An 18,019-nucleotide genomic window follows, 5' to 3' on the forward strand; every position below is an offset into this window, starting at 1 on the left:
TAGTCATGTTTCTCAAACTAAGAATCAGTCATCCAAGTTTGGGAACGCACTGAGATGTGTTTTCATAAGCATGTGGATTCTCTTTGTAGAACATCAGTGGCATTTTACCACTCTTTTCCCACAACTATTTTTTTGTTCGGGTGTTCTTACTAGTTTAGGTAAAATTAAAACAGACATGAACCTTGACTCTTGAGAACACTCTCAAGGGAAGGAGGTAGACTTGAAATCTTGCCTACACATCGCATATCTAAAACCAGCTAAAATTATAATCACTATTCACTTTTTCTCTAGTGTTTTAATTGTATTTTTTGCTTATGACACATTTGGTTTTATATGGATGTCTGTATATACTTACCTACATAAAGCAAGCTATCTTCTGTAAGGAAATATATTTTGTGGAGGTCTTTTCACATTCCTAAACTGTTGTTTCTCTGAAAGCTCACACTGCACGTATTTCTCTCAATGCCCATAGTTAATATGACAGTTGTATAGAAAAAAAATGTGGGTTTTTTCTTTTTGTGCTCTTCAAGCTTGCTCATACTTTAGGTTGTTTGTTATAGGAGGAAAGTTGACATTGGAGTTACTAGAAGGCGCAGAGAGTCTTAAAGGTCTACCAAGGGCAGAAATCCATCTTTCCCTGACAGTAATGCTGCATTGTTCTGTTCGTCTGGTTTGCATCTAATGCCTGGCTGACAACTGTCTGTTTTTCATGCTCATTCATTAGTCACCCTTGCATTAGCACCATGTTGAAGTGCCTGGTCTGCCTCTTATCACATTTCTCAGAAATGATAAAAGATATCCTTATAGTTTTACCCACCCACACATCAGAGTAAAACCCAGAACAACAAAGAGATAAAATATATTTGATTAAAAAAAAAAATAATAGGGTCATTCTTCGCTCTTTGTTAGAAGCTGACAGGTAGAAAAGGAAGTGGGGAAATGACATGACTTAGTGTATAATCTATTACCTTTGGCAGGCAAAAATGCCACTTCTGAGTGTTTTGTAAGATAAAAATGCACTAAACATATAATGAAGTAATTTAGCAGTGCACCAAAAATTAGATCTAATGCCCCTTTGCCCAAAAAGCATAGCAATTCAGAAGTAAAGTTAACAATCTGGTGTACACTGAGAGTCTGATTTCCCATTACTTTATTTCAGTTTTATGCTTATGAAAATTCTCTTATTTCAGTGCAGCTCTTATGCAGCCATATGTCCTTACCAGAGAGGGTTGTGCAGGAGTATTTCAGGAGTCTTGGAGGGAAGTCTCACCATAAGTATGCTGTAAACGTGCTGCAATATATGCCACAAGAGCCCCCCCTGAATTTAGTAGGACTGTGCTTTAATAAGGAAAATGGCCCGGCTCAAGGTGGCAGACCAGAATTTTAATTGGTGTCTTTGGTTTCTTTTATGAAGGCAGCCTTGAAGGGAAGGTAGAGGTGGGGTAAAGCTCCTGATGGGGTTGCAGGCTGTTACCTGAGCCTGGCAGTGATCCCTACCTGCAGCTGGGTGAGATCTGTCAGAGAGCTGCTGAAAGACAAGGTGCACCCTTCAGCACCACTGTCCCCCCAGCTCGCTCCACTATGGAGAATATTAACTGCGTAAGGGAAGGAAGAGTATTGCTAACACAGACAGTATAGGATTATTCTACATTGCCAAACTAATAATGGAAAGTGCAGCTGCCTTTCTCTCGTGCCCCCCCTACGGAAGGTGAGGGTAGAGAAGGTGCTCTCTCAGCGTCTCAGTAACAGGGCTGCTGCCGACCCCAGGCTTTAATAATGCACATTGCCTCTTCACAGACAGAGAGGTCCTGATCCAGAATGGATCAAATGTTTTATTGATTTGCTTTTCCAGGCATATTTTCTGAAGATTGTTAAAGCTTCTTCTTTTTCTCTTTTTTTAACTGGGATGTATTTTATTAGTCTCTTACCATTCTCTGGGAAAATGAATCCCTTCTGTCCTTGCTCACAAGCAGTTGTAGCTTATATGACACTTTGAGAAATTGAAAAGTGTTATTGAAAATACTCTGCTTGGGAAAGATCCAAAGTCCCTCAGTACATTAGCAAGCTCACCCACTCCCAGCTGACTGTGTGAGGTTTCCATGATGACTATAATTGTTAAATGGCAAAGGAAGTTGAGGATTGAAGAACTAGAAGGATGTCCTTGTTGTCCACAGAAATCATAGCAAGGGCCATAGAGAAAAAGCAGTCATTTCAAAAACCAGAGCTGTCTAAATGGGGTGTTTCATGATGGTTACAGCAGATGATGAAGATGTTTGTTCAGGCCCTCTGCTTCTCCATCAGTTAAAAACTCATCTTGTGTGTGTCACAACCAGCCAACCTTATGCTTGGTTAGGCCAACTAACCACAAGTGCCCTGCACTGTTGCCATCTGGGGAGCTATTTGTAGGTGACATGGCTGCAGTGGGAGGTGGTAGAATAAAGCTGTGAACACATAGGAGGGAGCCAACAAGATAGAAGAGGGAGCCAACAGGATAGAAGAGCTCCCAGTCTTGTAAATACACAGTTATGTACCTTTCCCCCTGCCAAATTAGTGTAATTTACTCAAGAGTATCTAATGGCTCCTTTGAGAACATTACTGCCTATTATGTCAAAGGCCCTACTTAGTGTATTTTTAGTTTGTGGATCATTGAAATGCTTGAATCCCATGGTGCCTTTAGAGCATCCTCCCACAGCAAGGCCCTGTGGGTGGGGGCAGCCAGGAGAGCTAGGGTCCCACAAAGTTCATCTCACCTGCGGCAGCACCACTGCAACTGTTCCTAGGGAAAAGGGGCTGTTCATACACAGCAATTCCAGCTGTTGATGATAAAGAGGTTAAAGGGGGACTTTTTAACTGTTATTAGAGCTTTCTAGATTAATGCTATTTACTTTTGTATGCACTAAAACTTCGGGATGTTTTAAAGGCAAGTGTTTTGTGAGAGGTGATTATTGTGCATGTGAGGCAATATAGAACATCGGAGCCCTGTTAAATGTTTCAGGAAGGTAGGCAGGACAGTAAATCAACATGTCAAGAAAAATATTCAATTATCCAATCTCCCTCTACTGTCTTCAGCCCTCTATATCTGAACACTTGAAAGCTATTATTAATATGCTATTTAATACTGTGCTTATATGCTTCTTTTACTATTACAGTAACTTTCTCATTTTCCCTCAGCCATGATACTAGAGCACAAATAATTGTCTTCATTGTGCACGTGTGTGTACCTGCTAAATGCACTAAGGTGTGCCTGATGTAGAGGTAATTCTTTTCTTCTGAAGATACAGTGGAACTAGCAATAACGTGATCTTATGGGTACTGCTAGCAATATAACTCCAGCTGTTTGCTAATTTAAAGCACACTGCGTTATCCTGACATTACATATGCCCAGGATACCTGTCAAGCCCACAGGATGGGTGAGGAGCCTGGGCCAAAGAAAGAATATAACTTCCCAAGAAACCTACCAGCTCTTGAAAGAGCTGCTCATTTCCATGTTTAACGTGCAGAATTTCAGCAAGCCAAAGCTCAGCATTTTGTCCTTGGAATGACTCCTGCCCATGGGCACCTGGAGGGTTTAAGGTTTACTCAAATGGAGCAGTAGAACCCAAATGTCAGCTGGGTAGTCTGTCAGAGAGGGTGATGAAGCTGATGGTGCTGGAGCTGGCAATGTGTTCGGAGCTCTGTGCAGACATCAGAGACTTGCTGTGGCTGTTGTCACATGAACGAGCCTCACTGGCCTGGAGTAGCTCCAGTGTCACAGGGATGCTGACAGGCAGAGCCTGGTGAAACTTGACATGTCATCCTAAGAGATGTTCATGGCCAGATTTTTGCTTCTCCTCTTTGCCCTGCTATCCGGTGTTGTAGGGTAAAGCCCCCTTCAGCAACAGCTGAGGTTCGAATGGTGGGGTTTGTGGTGAGGTAGCTGTGACATTGGCATGCACTTCCATTTGATAGAAGGTAACCCCAAACAAGCAGAGAGCTGGAGACCACAATTTCTTACATTGCTGCAGTGCAACGTATCAAAGCTTATCTTTTGGTGCCTTAAACTGTGGCCATAAATCTTGTCCCATCAGAGGGACTCTCAGTATCCCTGCCTTGTGTTCCAGAGGGAGCAGGAATGCCCCTGGTGGGAAAGCAGTGAGGTGTGGGGCTGCTTCTCTCATGCCTGTGGTGCAGAGGAACAACTGAGATGCCTCACTTTCACTGGGGAAATGCGTGGATGTCAGAAGTTTACTGCGATATCAAGTTAAAATGAGCATCTCCAGCTATGACAGAGCTTTTTCATGGTACCATTAGACTGATACTTAATTCCAAGTAATTGACAACCACATTTTCCCAATTTAGGCTAAGAGATAGAGGTCTCATGATATTCAAAGTTTCAGAGTTTCAGGGTATCAGAGGAGCTGATTTTGGTGGCAGCCACCCCATCTCCTTTTCCACCTTTGCATTTGCCAGCCCCAGACTTTGCCTTTTGGTAGCACTGATGCAGTTTGTTGTGGGGTCAGCTCTAAAACAGATCTTGGGGGTAATCTAAATGAAAAATAACCCTTTACATGCTTTATTTGTAGACTGGTTCAATTTTCCAGCCCAGTCACAGGTTATGGCTCCAAAATATGAAATATCTGGCTTTTAAATTGTTCCCATATGACTATGTCTTGTTTCCAATATGACACAAGTGTTTGTGCAACCTCACTGTGAGCTGATGTACAGAAATGGTTTGACTTCAGAACAAGAAATAAAACAAAAATAACTGGGTTGTAAAGTTTTTGAAGTCAGGCCAGCTCTTTGATGTGACTTTGAGCATGGCTTCACATCCATTTGCAGAAGGAACCGGCAGCAGGGAGAAATATCCCTAGTAGCTGCTGGGGAAGAATGTGCAGTTCTCCAAAGCCACGTCCTCCCTGGCACAGTGGAGAGGGTGCCAGTCCATGGCAGAAACACAGAGATAGTGGTAAGGAGAGAACTTCTCAAGTCCATTTTACCATCAGTGCAAAGACATTACAGAAGTGTACAAAAAAGCCAGACTTCCCAGCTGTCCAGTACAATGAACTGGTCCTATCTTTGGAGGTGCATTCGGTGCCCTGTCAGTCTGCCACATTTCTGTGGTGCTGTGGAGGGATCCAAGCGTGGTTCAGCTCCTCAAAGTGACTTTTTATTATGATCATTATTATTATTAATAATAATAACAACTTAGTGCTACAGGGATAATGATAAGGTGTAGACAAATTAGCTAAAGCTGTGAAGTTAATGCTTATGAGCTAAAAGTACATTAAATCACAGCATGAACACTTTCATCTGTGCATTTAAGGCAACTCAGTTTATATGCTGTAGTGTTACAAATTTATTTAATTTTCCATAACTTTCTTTAGTACTTCACTGGTATAGTTCACCAAATGTAAATTATCTGAAGAAGGGACTTGTTTCACTTTTTGTTCTGTGTCTGGACATGATCTTCCACAGGAAGCCTTGGTTCCTCACTGGGTTCACATGCTGTACCACAATATAAGTAATAAATCCACTATGAAATCTTTGCTTAATGTTGGAATGAAGTGAAAACATGACCCAGACTTTTTAAAGTGTTTTATTTTACAGGGAGCAGAACTGCTGTTTTCTCTGTCTCTTGCATTTATCCAGTTTGGCAAGCAAATGTAATTTGAATGACCAGCTGATAATAATGCTAAAGATTTCTTTTTCTTCTCCCTCCCCAGATCTCCGGAAAACTTTTGAGCAGGAGCCCTTGGGGAAAGAAGTGTCCCTGGAGCAAGAGGTCCTGCTCCAATGCCGTCCCCCTGAAGGCATCCCAGTAGCAGAGGTGAGTGACAGCAGCAGTGTCTGGCACTGGACATCCTGAGTAAGGCCTGATGGGTGGCTAATGGTGCAGTGACTTACAGCAGGGCATGATGAATGGGTGGTAATGGAGAGCTGACTGACTGCTGCTCATGGACAAGATTGATTGGGACCTGATTAACAGCTTTGGGTTGTGGTGCCTTGCTGGGCAGAGCTGCAGGCGATTTGGTTTCAGTTTTTTCTTCCCTTTGAAAAATCACAACTGTATCTGGCATCCAAAGGACACATAGCTGGGGGAATATATTAATACCAGCCTAATATCTTTCCTTTTGCTTTTGAAGAAAAAAAACATTTCGGTTATTCTGAGGGGCACCTTTCAAACATGGTATAAAGATATTTTAATTTTTAGTTTGCCAGATTATTTCACTCGTGTGTGCACCACTCTGCCAACTTGGCATGAGAGGACGTACCATGGTTCAGTATGGGCTCCCAGGTAAAGCAGCACGACATTTGGGAAAATAGAGAATGTGTCTGCCTAAGAAGCCGTCTTCAGGGACTTAGCTGTTTCTTTTACTGACTTTTAAGCAAACTCAGAGTAGGTAGCCTGCCCTCCACCTGCAGGAGCCAGCTTGCCCTTCAGCAGAATCTGTGCCTGACAACAGCAGTGAGCAGCAGCTTCCGTAAGTGCAGCAGTGGCTCCAGCTTCAGACTCACAGCTTATGGAAGGGGGGGGGGGTCTCTGAGTCACAGAGGGGCCTCTGAAATCCTAAATCCACTGTGGCTGTTAAGAGAAAAATTGATTGCTAATGGCAGTAATTCCCCTCCCTATCTGAATTCTCTTTGGGTTTCCTCTACCACGCACAGAAGAAACTGTTGCAAATTTGCATTAGGATAAGTCAGACTGTCTTGGCTAAGTAGCAAAGTGGTTGTCACTCAGTGCTGATGGCTGATTTCTCAGGAGATGAAGCTTAAAGTGTTACCTCCCCATCTAACCCAAGTTTAGATTTAATCAGAATTGTAGAAACGTGTCCACAAACATGAGAAAGATAATTAGCATAGAAGAGTTTTCCCATTTTCTTGTTCCATAGGCTGTTTTCTTTCCCCATTAAGATCTCCAAAACTGTAAAGAGTGTTTAGGTCTGCTGAGCCAGCTTGCTGACAACTGTAATATTAATCAGTTGGGTTTCATCAGGAACTTAGTAGCATGCTTTTATTTTCCTTTCTGATGCTTCTTTTGCATCAAATCAACTTCTTGTTGTACCATGACAGGAGTTTTTGCACTGGGATATGTTGTTTGGGCAGTGCAGGGTACTACTGGGGAACTTCATTACCTGTGCTAGAAGCAGAGATTAACGCTGACGGGTAGTTCATTTTTATGCAGTGTTACGAGCACCTCTGGAATTTCAGCAGCCAGTCCGGTTGCTCCCTCGGAAGGATCTGTTATACCCAGTCGCGTGGCTGAGACCCAAACAGCATAATTTAACATGATTTGTGGAAAGTGATCTCTGAAAAAATCCTCTGTGAACTGCTGCCATAACAGTTGTGCTTTTTCCTGCCTTCCATTATCCTGCTCACTCTGTCAGTAGCTCTTCATGACGGTGCACTGACTGGCTCGGAATCTTATTTGTACAGTGGTCAGGGCAGACACCAATTAACACTTGGCAGGCTCAGAAATCTTATACTCCCTATCTGACATTCAAAAGAACCATTCTCAATGTGGGTTTTTTCCCTCTTCTGACTTTTGAAGTCAGAAGGAGATCAAACAGCCAGATTGGACAGCCGCCTAATACAGCCTCTTTGTAGATTCTTTCGAACATTATTAAAAGAACAAAGACCTGAACACTAATGAATATGAATACCTTAATGTGACACTTTATTACAGTCACTTGCTAAAGCTAGTAAGATAAATTAAAAAAAAAAAAAAAAAGGAAAGATGAAAGATAACTTGGTGGGTTGAAGGATTACATGATTATTTTAGAGATGAATGAGTTCTTTGTTTAAGGCTTAATTTATTTGTTTGGAGAAGTTTCTGATATGGTGGTACAGGTAACTGTAAGAAGGGCTTGGGACAGGGCAGGCAGCAGACTGAGACTGTTTTTCATCTTGTTGAAAGACTGCTTTGACTCCGAGTAGGGTAATGCATATGCTGCAGATGTGAGCGGCATTTCCAAATGCTTTGGTGAGCACGTGCCTCAGACTCTTCACACTCTGGAAACTGTGTTTTGTTTAGGTTTTTTTTTCACTTACTGGCTTCTGAAGTAGTCACTGGCTTTAACACCAAAACAGATGAAGAAAAGCTTACACTGTGAAACCGTACAAAATGCACCTTCAGTGTATTGTGGTGCAGTGCTGGAGTCCAGAGTCCCAACATCTTTTGCTTGCTTTTTCTCTTTGATTCTATTTTCCCCCTTCATTCTCTGTTGGGTGTTTGGTTTGTTTTTTCCTGGTGTTTCAAAGTGGTGAGAACAAGCATGCTCAGGGATAAATTCAGTCTTCTTTTCAGTATCTGGGGAATTCAGTCTTATCATTCCCAGCATATTTAATTGCAATTAACTGTGTCAAGCTCTTATGGATCAATCCTAGAGCAGATCTTAGGACTACTGAAAAGCTGAAACACACAGCAGCATACTGCTTCTCCAGAGGGCAAGAAGGACAAAGACAGAGCGGGGCAGGCAAAGCTTTTAAAGCAACGCTTACCAGTCCCTCAGATCCACTAGTACATGACAAGCATTAAAGCAGGCTCAGATCACGGATGTGAGGAAAAGAAAAAGCTAAAATCCAAATACAAACAGGTGCGTTAAAATACACCAGCCTCATGGCCAGAGGTCAAATCAAAGTACATGTCCTTGTTCACTTGGGACAAAGTAAGGAAAGGAGAGTTTCTGTGGTCTCTGGGAAAACCAGATCAGCTTCTCTGCTGTCATATACCGCTTCCCACCAGCCCCAACCAGCGTGGGTGTCAGCTGCACCATGGCATCCCTCCCCACTCCCAGGTTTATAGCCAATATCAAGCTGAACAAACCTACAGGTTCTGAACCACCCAGGTAAATGTTTGGGCTGTTCCAATGCATGGCCCAGGCAAGCAGCAGAAGGACCAGCACAGGTGCTGTTACACTGGGGTTTCCACACGTAGCTGAGGGGGGAAGGGCCAAACTCACATATTCCTGCTGTGACAAAAAGAGGAAAAAAAAGAGTGGACATAGAAACAAATAGCACCCTGCCTGAGCTCTGTGCTTCTCTGCCTTCTGCTTTTCCCCAATGGGGAGAAGTAGGATAAGGTGGTTGGATCAGCAGTCTGACCCACCAGCCTCATGCTCACTGGGAATCAGACAGTTGCAGCTCCCCAACATGAACAGAAACATCCATTTCAATTCCACTCTGCTCTGTGTGTGTGATTTTTTAAACCTAATCTGAGAAGGCAGGAAGGATCCCATTCTGTGACGCTCCAACAGTAATGGCTGAGTTGTTAGCAATTAACCCCTTAGCTCATTTAACTTGTTCTTTGAAAGACACCAGCATCGTGTTGCACATGATAAAATATAGTTAGAGACACTGAGTCACATCAAATGAGCTCATTTGGGTAGGTTATAGATCAAAACACAAATGAGATGTGAGATTGGTTAATATGCCGTAAGCTGCCAGATGAACTTTTGCATTGAAATGTATGATTTGTGGTGCCTTTAACAGGGGAGTAATTGCTTCTTTAATTTTAATTGAGGTGTTACACAGAGTAATTTAATTACAGAACAGGGTGTAGTGTATGGTTTGGTGACCTGGTTGGGTTTAAAACTGGATGTGATATTTATCCACATTCATGTCTTGATTAGGAGCTAGAGCAAGGGGAAAAGGATCGCCGAGTCAAGAGGAAAAGAGAGTGTTTTGCGGAGTCAAGATGAGTGTGACACAAACTTTATTCAGCTGCTCTTGCACAGGCAAAGGCTGGTGAAAACTAGGGACTTCTCCAAATAGGCAGCTCCTTCTAATTGATTATTAATATGACTGCTGCTTGCATTGTTTCCTGAGAGCCTCTTATGTTTTGCAGCAGTTATCTCTTAATTGGGAGTTCATGTATGTGCATTTCCATGCAGGTGTGTGTCACTGAGGCAGTGTTTTATATTCACAGCAGGAAAGTGAGCTCTACGAGAGACAAGTAGAGGAGTTTGTGGCTGGAAATGCTAATTGCTGAAAAATGACACTGTCCTTTGCGGTGCCTTGTGACATACAGCAGAGCTGCCTTTGGGTGTCAGTGGGAGGAAGAGTGGGGAGGGGGAGGCAGAAGGAGCACAGCCCAAAATGAATGAGGGCTGCTCATCTTTGGCTATGGAGAGCCATTGGGTAAGGTCTGGCCATGCAGGCCTGTCTTCTCCAAAAGTACAGGATAAAGCACCCTGCAATTGTCAGCTCCTGGTCCCCTACATTTCTGCCCCTTTTTACGCACTTTTTACCCCCCAGCCTGCTGATGGGTGGTTGAGTCACTCTTGTGAAGCATGAGACATAGGTTACCCTGTCTTGCTTGAAGGACGGGTTTGCATTTGGGTTTGTGCTTTCCTGGGAAGTACACTGACTACTAGATTATTAGTGGCCTTAATTTTACATTTCCACAGAGCAGAAAGCCATGGCAAAGTGCACAGGTCTTCTTGCAGGACTACTTTTTTGAGACCTGAATTTTCTATGGGATCTGCCCCCATGCTTTTCCTTTCCAGTGCAGTTCCATTGTTGCCAATGTAGGTGAGGGCAGACCATGCTCCAAAGTGAATCCAGTTGCTGTATGATTCAGTTCAGGCAAAGGTGATCTGTGGGACTGGAGAACAGTCAGACTTCTAGCTCCTTCATGAAATATTACAGTGGGAGATTTTCTACAAGAGCACTGACGTGAACCCTGCTAGCTTATCCTCTTCTCTACAGCTTGCTTTCTGTGGCAAAGACAGCTCTGGGACTAGGTAGCACAACCTACCTGTCCTATTCAGGCTGCACTCAGAGCAGCATTTTATATTTTTAGTTTTGGAAGATAACACAGTGTGGGACAGAGCTTTTGGCTGCAATTTTTTTGATGAGGTAGATGAGCATACCTCCCAATTCTCCTCTTAGAGAAGACAGCTCCTCATCCACTATTCTGTACTCCTACAAGATTAGTCCATCAGGTCCTACTTTGACATGATGATTCTTGCTCACTACAAACGACAGGACTCGTAGTGCCTGAGGTGTGAGAATTACCTCTGTCAGGGCTTTGCAGAGCTCCTGGTTCTTACCAGCACCCCAAGTCACCTGATGATAGTGTCTGCCTTGCTCAGTTCCTTAGACATGAAGAATTATGATGCTCCCACGTTTTCATGGAGGTACTTCCAAAATACAGCCTGCAGAGCACACATCAGCTGTCACTCAAGAGTTGTTTGATCAGGTTTTGCTGGGTTTTACTCGGGAATTTTCATTTCACCAATTTTCAGGTGTTTCTACACCTCGTGCTTTTGCATCACTAAAATGTGTAACCATATAGTATTTACAGCCTTTTGAAACTGGTAGGAGGAGCTGTGTGTATGACGACAGGCACTATGCAATTTTGAAGTAGAGTGGGAAAGGGGTTGTCCCTGGGGACTTCAACCACCCCCCAAATCCCATCCCCTTACTGAGTTTCATGATCCCAAAAATCATGTAGCTCTGTGCTGTGAAGACTAAGATCCATCCGCCTATGCATCCAACCAAAGAACCACAGATGTCACTTTGGTAGCTTGTTTAAAGCTGCTCCTCAACAGACCCCTCCCAGATGCTTCAGGGACCGGGGAGTCCACACGGTGCCAAAAGTGCCAGTCAACATGTGCAGCTGAAACTCCTCTTTCAGGTGGGATAAGGCAGCCCAGCAACTTCTGATGGCCACATAGCAGATGCTGTGGTTTTCATTTAGTAATTCCATGATCTGTGTTTGAATTTGAGACTCTGTGGAATAAAGTTGTCTCTCTGCTGCTACCAGTCCACCTCAGAAGCTTGTTCTGAGGCTTAACTTCCCAGTTGTGCATAAAGCAAAGCTGTATTGGGGCTGGAGACAACCAGCATCTGTACATACACCCTGCAAACAGAAAGCTGGATATATGTGTAATTAAGGAAGTGTTTCCACAGCAGGAACAACAATTCTCCTTATTGGCAGCAGAAGCACAATAAGAGCAACTGAACAAAATGCTGTGGTGGTTTGCATTTGCTGTCTCATTCTCAGTATGTTTTGCAGTCTCTCATAGCTGTAATTTCCGTCTCTTTGGAGATCACTTCTTTTTCCTTTTATTTTCAATCTTAAATGTGTATGAAATATCTTTCCAGTAAACAGTACACAGAGGACAGCATCCTCTTCAGCAGACAGTTGCTGGGATGAAACCAGATACAAAATCAAATAACATTCTTCACAGAGACACTCAAGTCTCGAGGTGCCTGAAACTGCTGCTGGCTCATATGAAAACTGCTAGAGTTTTCTCAGTCTCACTTAGACATCTTTTACTGTGTCCAAATCAGCAGTTAGCTAGTTAGTTTCACAAATGCTTTATTCCTACTGGAATATGTGTGTGTGTGTGTGAGTGAACCCTTACTATCAGTATGGCTTGGCACGTGTGTGTTACAGTTCAGGTGAAGCTGGGGATTTGGGATTTCCCTGTGGCTGTTGGAGGTGGTGCCAGCTCAGCAGGGACTGCTGCGAGGCGAGCAGTGCCACTGGGACCAGTTGGCACAGCTGCAGCGAACACCAACCACAATCCAGCCTGGATGGGGAACCAGATGCAAAGCAATCCTGCTGTGTCAACCAGGCATGGGGAAGGCACGGGTGCAATGTTCTCGCCTTCCAAAATTACAAATTGCCTTTCATCAAGGCAAGTCTCTTGCTGCTCCCAGATGTTTGCATCTTGTTTCTTGTGGAAAATTGCACTGGCAGGCTTTGCCCATGTCTGGAGGGTGGAAGACTTGCTGTTTTCAGCAGGTGCTCTTCCCTCTGAAGATGACTCTAGGGCAAGTTGGTGCAGAGGAGGCAATGAGTGACTGGGATCCAGAACTGAGACCCTGCTGAATTTGTTCTTAAGACTGTCAGATGTGTAGGGAACAACTTGTACAATCAAGAGGGCAGCATCTAGAGGAGATCATATTCCTGTTCCATCCTCAGGTTTCTTTCAGAGTAGATGTGTTTCTGCTCCACCAGTTTCTAAAACAGTCACGCATACGCAAGTGTGCCAAGAGATTTAAGTGCCTAGGAATGCTAGTAACTTGGTATGGCTAAATTTGTATCAGCAATTAGCTTCTGTAATAGGTTTTCCTGCGTGTGTAATCGCTTGTGTGATTTATGTTCCCTGTGTTCATTTAGTCTGCACAGAAGCCTGGCCTAGCTTTGCAAGTCTTAGTGTCTGTGTGTGCTGCTGGAAACACCCTATGGCAGCACAGGTCTGGCTGCAGCTCCCAGGTAGAGCTGAGGTGGTTATTGCAGTTTTCTGTTCTTGCCGATGGTCTTGCTTTTCATGTTGGGTGGCATGTGGCAGGTTCCTTCTGTTAATTAGAACAAATGTGCCAATTATGTTAATGTATCTCCCGATACCAATCAGTGAATGATTAGAGAAAGCACATCTGTCTCTCACCAGGGAGCAGGGTGACAGAAAAGACGCTACAAGGTATGTTGTTCTAAATTACAGCTACCTTGGATCGTGCCTTCCCCTGCTGGCCGCAGGGATGGCTCAGTCTCCTGCAGCCTCGCTTGCCAGCCCATTAGCAGCCCTGGATGTGCAGATCCAGTGCAGCTGGCAGGAGCTGTGTGCCTCATGGCTCTGCAAGTTGCATCCAGAGCACTAAGGAGCTCTGACCAAAAGGTAGCTGGCTCCAGGTGTGCTCCAGTCTGTAGATTCTGTTGGTCAGGATTTCATTCACCACTCTCCCACCTCAGCTGAGTGGCCTTCTCTTGCTAGTCAGTTTGCAAACATGTAAGAAAAATACCTTATTGAGTAGAAAACCGACAAGAAGAAAAGGGATTTTGTCTGCTTTGTTCCGGGGGTTTAGTATATGAGAAAAAACATATGTATGTTGTTGTAATTTCCTATAGCTGTCATCCCCCAGAGGGCACAATTACACCGCCCTTCATGGCATAATTGTTGCCAATTAAATGATTGCTTTTATGATAAGGGAAAACTGATCCCATGCTTTTTCTACATATATGCATGACCATCAATACATTTATCAATAACAGTTGGAGGGATGTGCCTGATTTAATTGAATACTGAGAGCTAGGTACATGTTCAAGAATTGTTCTGATCATAGCCAGTAAATATACACCCTTAATACTTAGGCAAAAGCAAACATCTACTCTAGAACATCTCCAGAGAGATGAAAAATGGAGGCATAGGGGTGTGATTTGTTACTACCTTGAAGTCAGGCCTTTGTGCACTTAGAAGTGCCTGTGGATACCCTGCTGCCCCTCTGTCCATTGGCTTGCAGGTGTACGGGTCTCTGGCACAGAAGCGTCCAGTGCTTTAGCTGCCAGTATTATTCAGGCTGCAGAATTAAATTCAGGATAAGTGTCTGCGTTGATTGGATTAACAGCCTATTTCAGCAAGGGGGCTGCACCTTGGGGAATGACATGGCGTCAAAAGAGATCGTTGCTTTTAACTTCTGTGCTAACAGTTTGCATACTTGTCACTCATAAATCACACTGTCTTGTTCTGCTCTTTCTCTTCTGTATTTGTCACCTGATCTCTTCCTACTTACGTGACAGAACAGCCTTACTCCCACGTACTCTGGTTACCTCAAAAAAAAATATCCTGTTTGGAGATGCTGAGCACTGCAGTCACCTGCACCATAGAAAATGGGGCCAGCAGTAACTGAAAATAAGTACCAACACCAGTCTCACATGTTGTTGTGTGTTTAATTAGTTCCCGTTTCTGTAAGGACTGAGGGAGTGAACACAATCACTAGAGGGATGTTCTCTTTTATGTGTTGTTCTACTGATGGCTAAAATATGTGTGGAAGGAGACTCCCACTGCTTGTCAAATCATCCATCAGTTCCTTCCTTCAGATTTGACATTAGAGTTTGCAACATTAACAGACACTATAAAAACAAGGATGCCAGAAGACTGAATTAGATGTATTAAAGACATATCTTGTAAAAGAGATGGCATTTAGACATGCACACACAGTACCGATGTACTGTCAGAATAAAAGACATCCTGTTGTTCTTCAAACTTTTACTGTTAGCAAATTCTGTGAGACATTAGGTGAAAAGGATCTTTATCCTAAGAGGTTTGGTGTAGAGCCAGAGGCAGTATACTGAATTATACAGGGCTGCTTTATTTTGTTTTGGGGTTAGGTTTTTTTGGGGTTTTTTTTTTTTTGTATTGGCAACTTCTCTTTTCATATTATCTTTGGTGGTTTTGCAGGGATGATAGGGAATTCAATGCTTACAGCTTTAATTTTGTCTACTCATTTGAGACCCAGACTGAATATGTATGTGTTTTTGCAGAGAGAGAAAATGTTGCAGCGTAGTAGAGAAAAGAACCATGTGCTTGGGCATGGGGCCTTCAGGGTGCCAAAGGCTGCTAGAGTATATTCTTGGATGGGCATACCAGAAAAACTTTAAACTGAGCCTTAGACCATGTAAACTGTAGTCCTGTCCTTACTGTTGTTCTGGTGTCCTCAATGTGCAGAGCACAGAGGAATACAGGCAGATTTGAGAGTGGGATGTACACAGCTCTGGTAGTGGGTGTAGCATCTTTTAGAGCCCTAGCATAAGTCTGTACTCCATCCCATAAATAAATAATGACATTAGAACCAAAGAAAGACTTTTTTTTGTGTGAGGCACCAGTTAAATGGCAGCCTATCATTGGTGGAAATAAACTCCTGGCTTGTTTTTTGGTCTAGAATGCATGCAGACTTGGCCTGCAGGTGAGGAAGGAGCTAAATTTTGCCATTGACTGAACAGGAATCTGTCTGTCTTGATTATACCTGAAACCTATTAGGATTCCAGAAAGACAGAAAAACAAGTTTAGTCATTCTGTCAAGGAAAAACAGATTATTGACTAAGAGCTTGTATCTTCCTTGGTGAAACATGATTGTGATAGCGACAGAAATACAGCCTTCAAAGTTTTATGCCTTTTTCTTCCTCCCCAGCTCCTCGCAGACACACATACCCATTTCCAGAGCCCTTCTTACACCACCGGCTTTAGGCTCTGCAGTATCAACAGCTGTGAGGCTGCCACATCCCACAGTGATCTGCTGTGAAAGAGAGGGGTTTAAATCAAGCCCTCCTTGGAGCAGTGGCTCTACATTCACTAAGGTGTAAATCTTTGTAAGCAGCTTATCCCTGAAGTGCATACACCCAAACTGGAATAGGGGAGCAAGAGCTGTGTAAGGCAGGGCTAAAGGTGGAGAGTGGGTGGTGGGCACCTATAATCCAAGCTCACATGTGCCAGCACTGCTCTTGCAGCATTGATTGGCTTTTTCTGGGGTTGAACTGAGCCCTCTGTGTTGAAGACCAGGAGAAATCTTTGGTTTTTCTCACCACGGTTTGGGGCAGTCTGTACAGCTGTCTCAGGTGGTAAGCAGGTCCTCTATTGCTTTTGGGGTATGTCAAGGCTTGGGTAGTTCCTCAAATGTCTTTAGAAAAGTGGGGTTTGTGAGAGAAGGACTTGGCAGGTAGCACCTCACAAGTCCAGTGGGTTGACTGTATTTATGTTTTTCTTCCTTTAATTAAATCCTGGGCACAGGCTGAAATGACCCAGTGACATGAAGGCCCAGCTTTGATCTATCCGGGGCCGCAGTCCTGTCCTTCAGTGCACTCAGTTCAAGTGAAAATGAGCTACTAGATTTGCAGCCAAGTTATACTGAAGTGGCTCACAGCAGTCAGCTGGGATATAACAGGGTGTTTTCCTAGGAAGTCAATAAATAGAATATTGTCTAGATTAAAAACCACATAGGAAAATATTTTTCTATGCAACCACGCAAATTATGCTTTAATAAAGTAAAATATAACTTACACAAATAAAAAGGAAAAGTAAGCACTGATATGCTTGTGATTTCCCATTTCCTTGGCAACTGACTCTATTTTGTTTCATTCTGATTGAAGCAAGACAATGACATGCATGTGCATGTGAGTGCAAGTGTACTTAAAAATATTAGAGTTTGTAATTTGTTAGTGTGACCCACTATAGGGTTTCATTGTTTTAGACTCAGGGCAGGTAGGTACAAGGCTACTGCATAATTAACTGCCTGATTAGACAAGATATGGAAAAGGATGGGTGAGATCTGTGCTGATTTAGAGTTTCTGAGGTTGTAAGAGAATTTTCTGTTTGTAGATACACTCCTAAGGTATCACCCTTTCCTTTTGCCTTGCCTCCAACTCTGAAAGCACAGATCAGCATTTCTCTGTACAGTACCTGGAAGCCTTTGAAAATGCATTGATGTTTTCAAGGCAAGGGGAGACAGCTGTTGTATGGATGAGTGGGACAGAAGGGGACTTGAAAGAGAGGGTAGGCATGAAGGGTGTTCTCCTGTGTTTCTGCCCTGGTGTTTTGTTTCACTTGGTGACGTTCATCAGGTGAATCCTTCGTCGTGTGCCTTGGCTCGTAGTGTTTTCTGGGATGAGCAATGTAATCACGGATGCTGTGTCTGCCCATATTGGTGTGACTTGGTGCTGACTCACTGCCTCCCCTCTGGCCCTTTGAAACCCCCAGGTGGAGTGGCTGAAGAATGAAGAGGTGATTGATCCCGTGGAAGACCGAAATTTTTACATCACTATTGATCACAACCTGATCATCAAGCAAGCCCGGCTTTCTGACACAGCCAATTACACCTGCGTTGCAAAAAACATTGTGGCCAAGAGGAAAAGCACCACAGCAACTGTGATAGTCTATGGTAAGTGATGCCTTGTACTGTTACACGGGGATGGACACACACTCCAAGCAGGAGGCGGATGCACAGTGCCCATGTGCAACTCTGGCTGCAGTCAGTGTCCAGGCTGGGCTGCCGGCACTGCCTGGTGACTTGCAGCCACACACAGGGACTGCAGTCAGGGGCACTACTGAAATCCCTCAGCAGTCCAATGGTTGGGCTTCTTGGTGACAGGCAATGGTGTTAAAGGAGGAACAGCCTCACTGGAGAGAAGGCGGCTGTTCCCCTTGCTGTAACACACACCAGCTGGATACAGCAGGGAGCCACCAGGGCACATCCTCCAGCAGGAGTGTCCAAGGCTTGGCTTACTACTGACACAGTTCATGTTCTTAGTGACCCTTTT

General features: G+C 43.7%; 1 protein-coding gene across 2 annotated transcripts in view; it reads left to right on the forward strand.

Annotated features, from left to right (window-relative positions):
- The window catches only part of UNC5C (unc-5 netrin receptor C), a 254,683-nt gene that overhangs the window by 187,892 nt on the left and 48,772 nt on the right, over positions 1-18,019 (forward strand). For both annotated transcript variants that reach the window (XM_048303631.1, XM_048303632.1), the window contains exons 4-5: positions 5,703-5,806; positions 17,460-17,640. In XM_048303631.1, the coding sequence (XP_048159588.1) occupies positions 5,703-5,806; positions 17,460-17,640 (285 nt within the window). The remainder of the gene's footprint in view (positions 1-5,702; positions 5,807-17,459; positions 17,641-18,019) is intronic.

This window comes from Corvus hawaiiensis, chromosome 5 (assembly GCF_020740725.1).
Source record: "Corvus hawaiiensis isolate bCorHaw1 chromosome 5, bCorHaw1.pri.cur, whole genome shotgun sequence".
Taxonomy (NCBI): domain Eukaryota; kingdom Metazoa; phylum Chordata; class Aves; order Passeriformes; family Corvidae; genus Corvus; species Corvus hawaiiensis.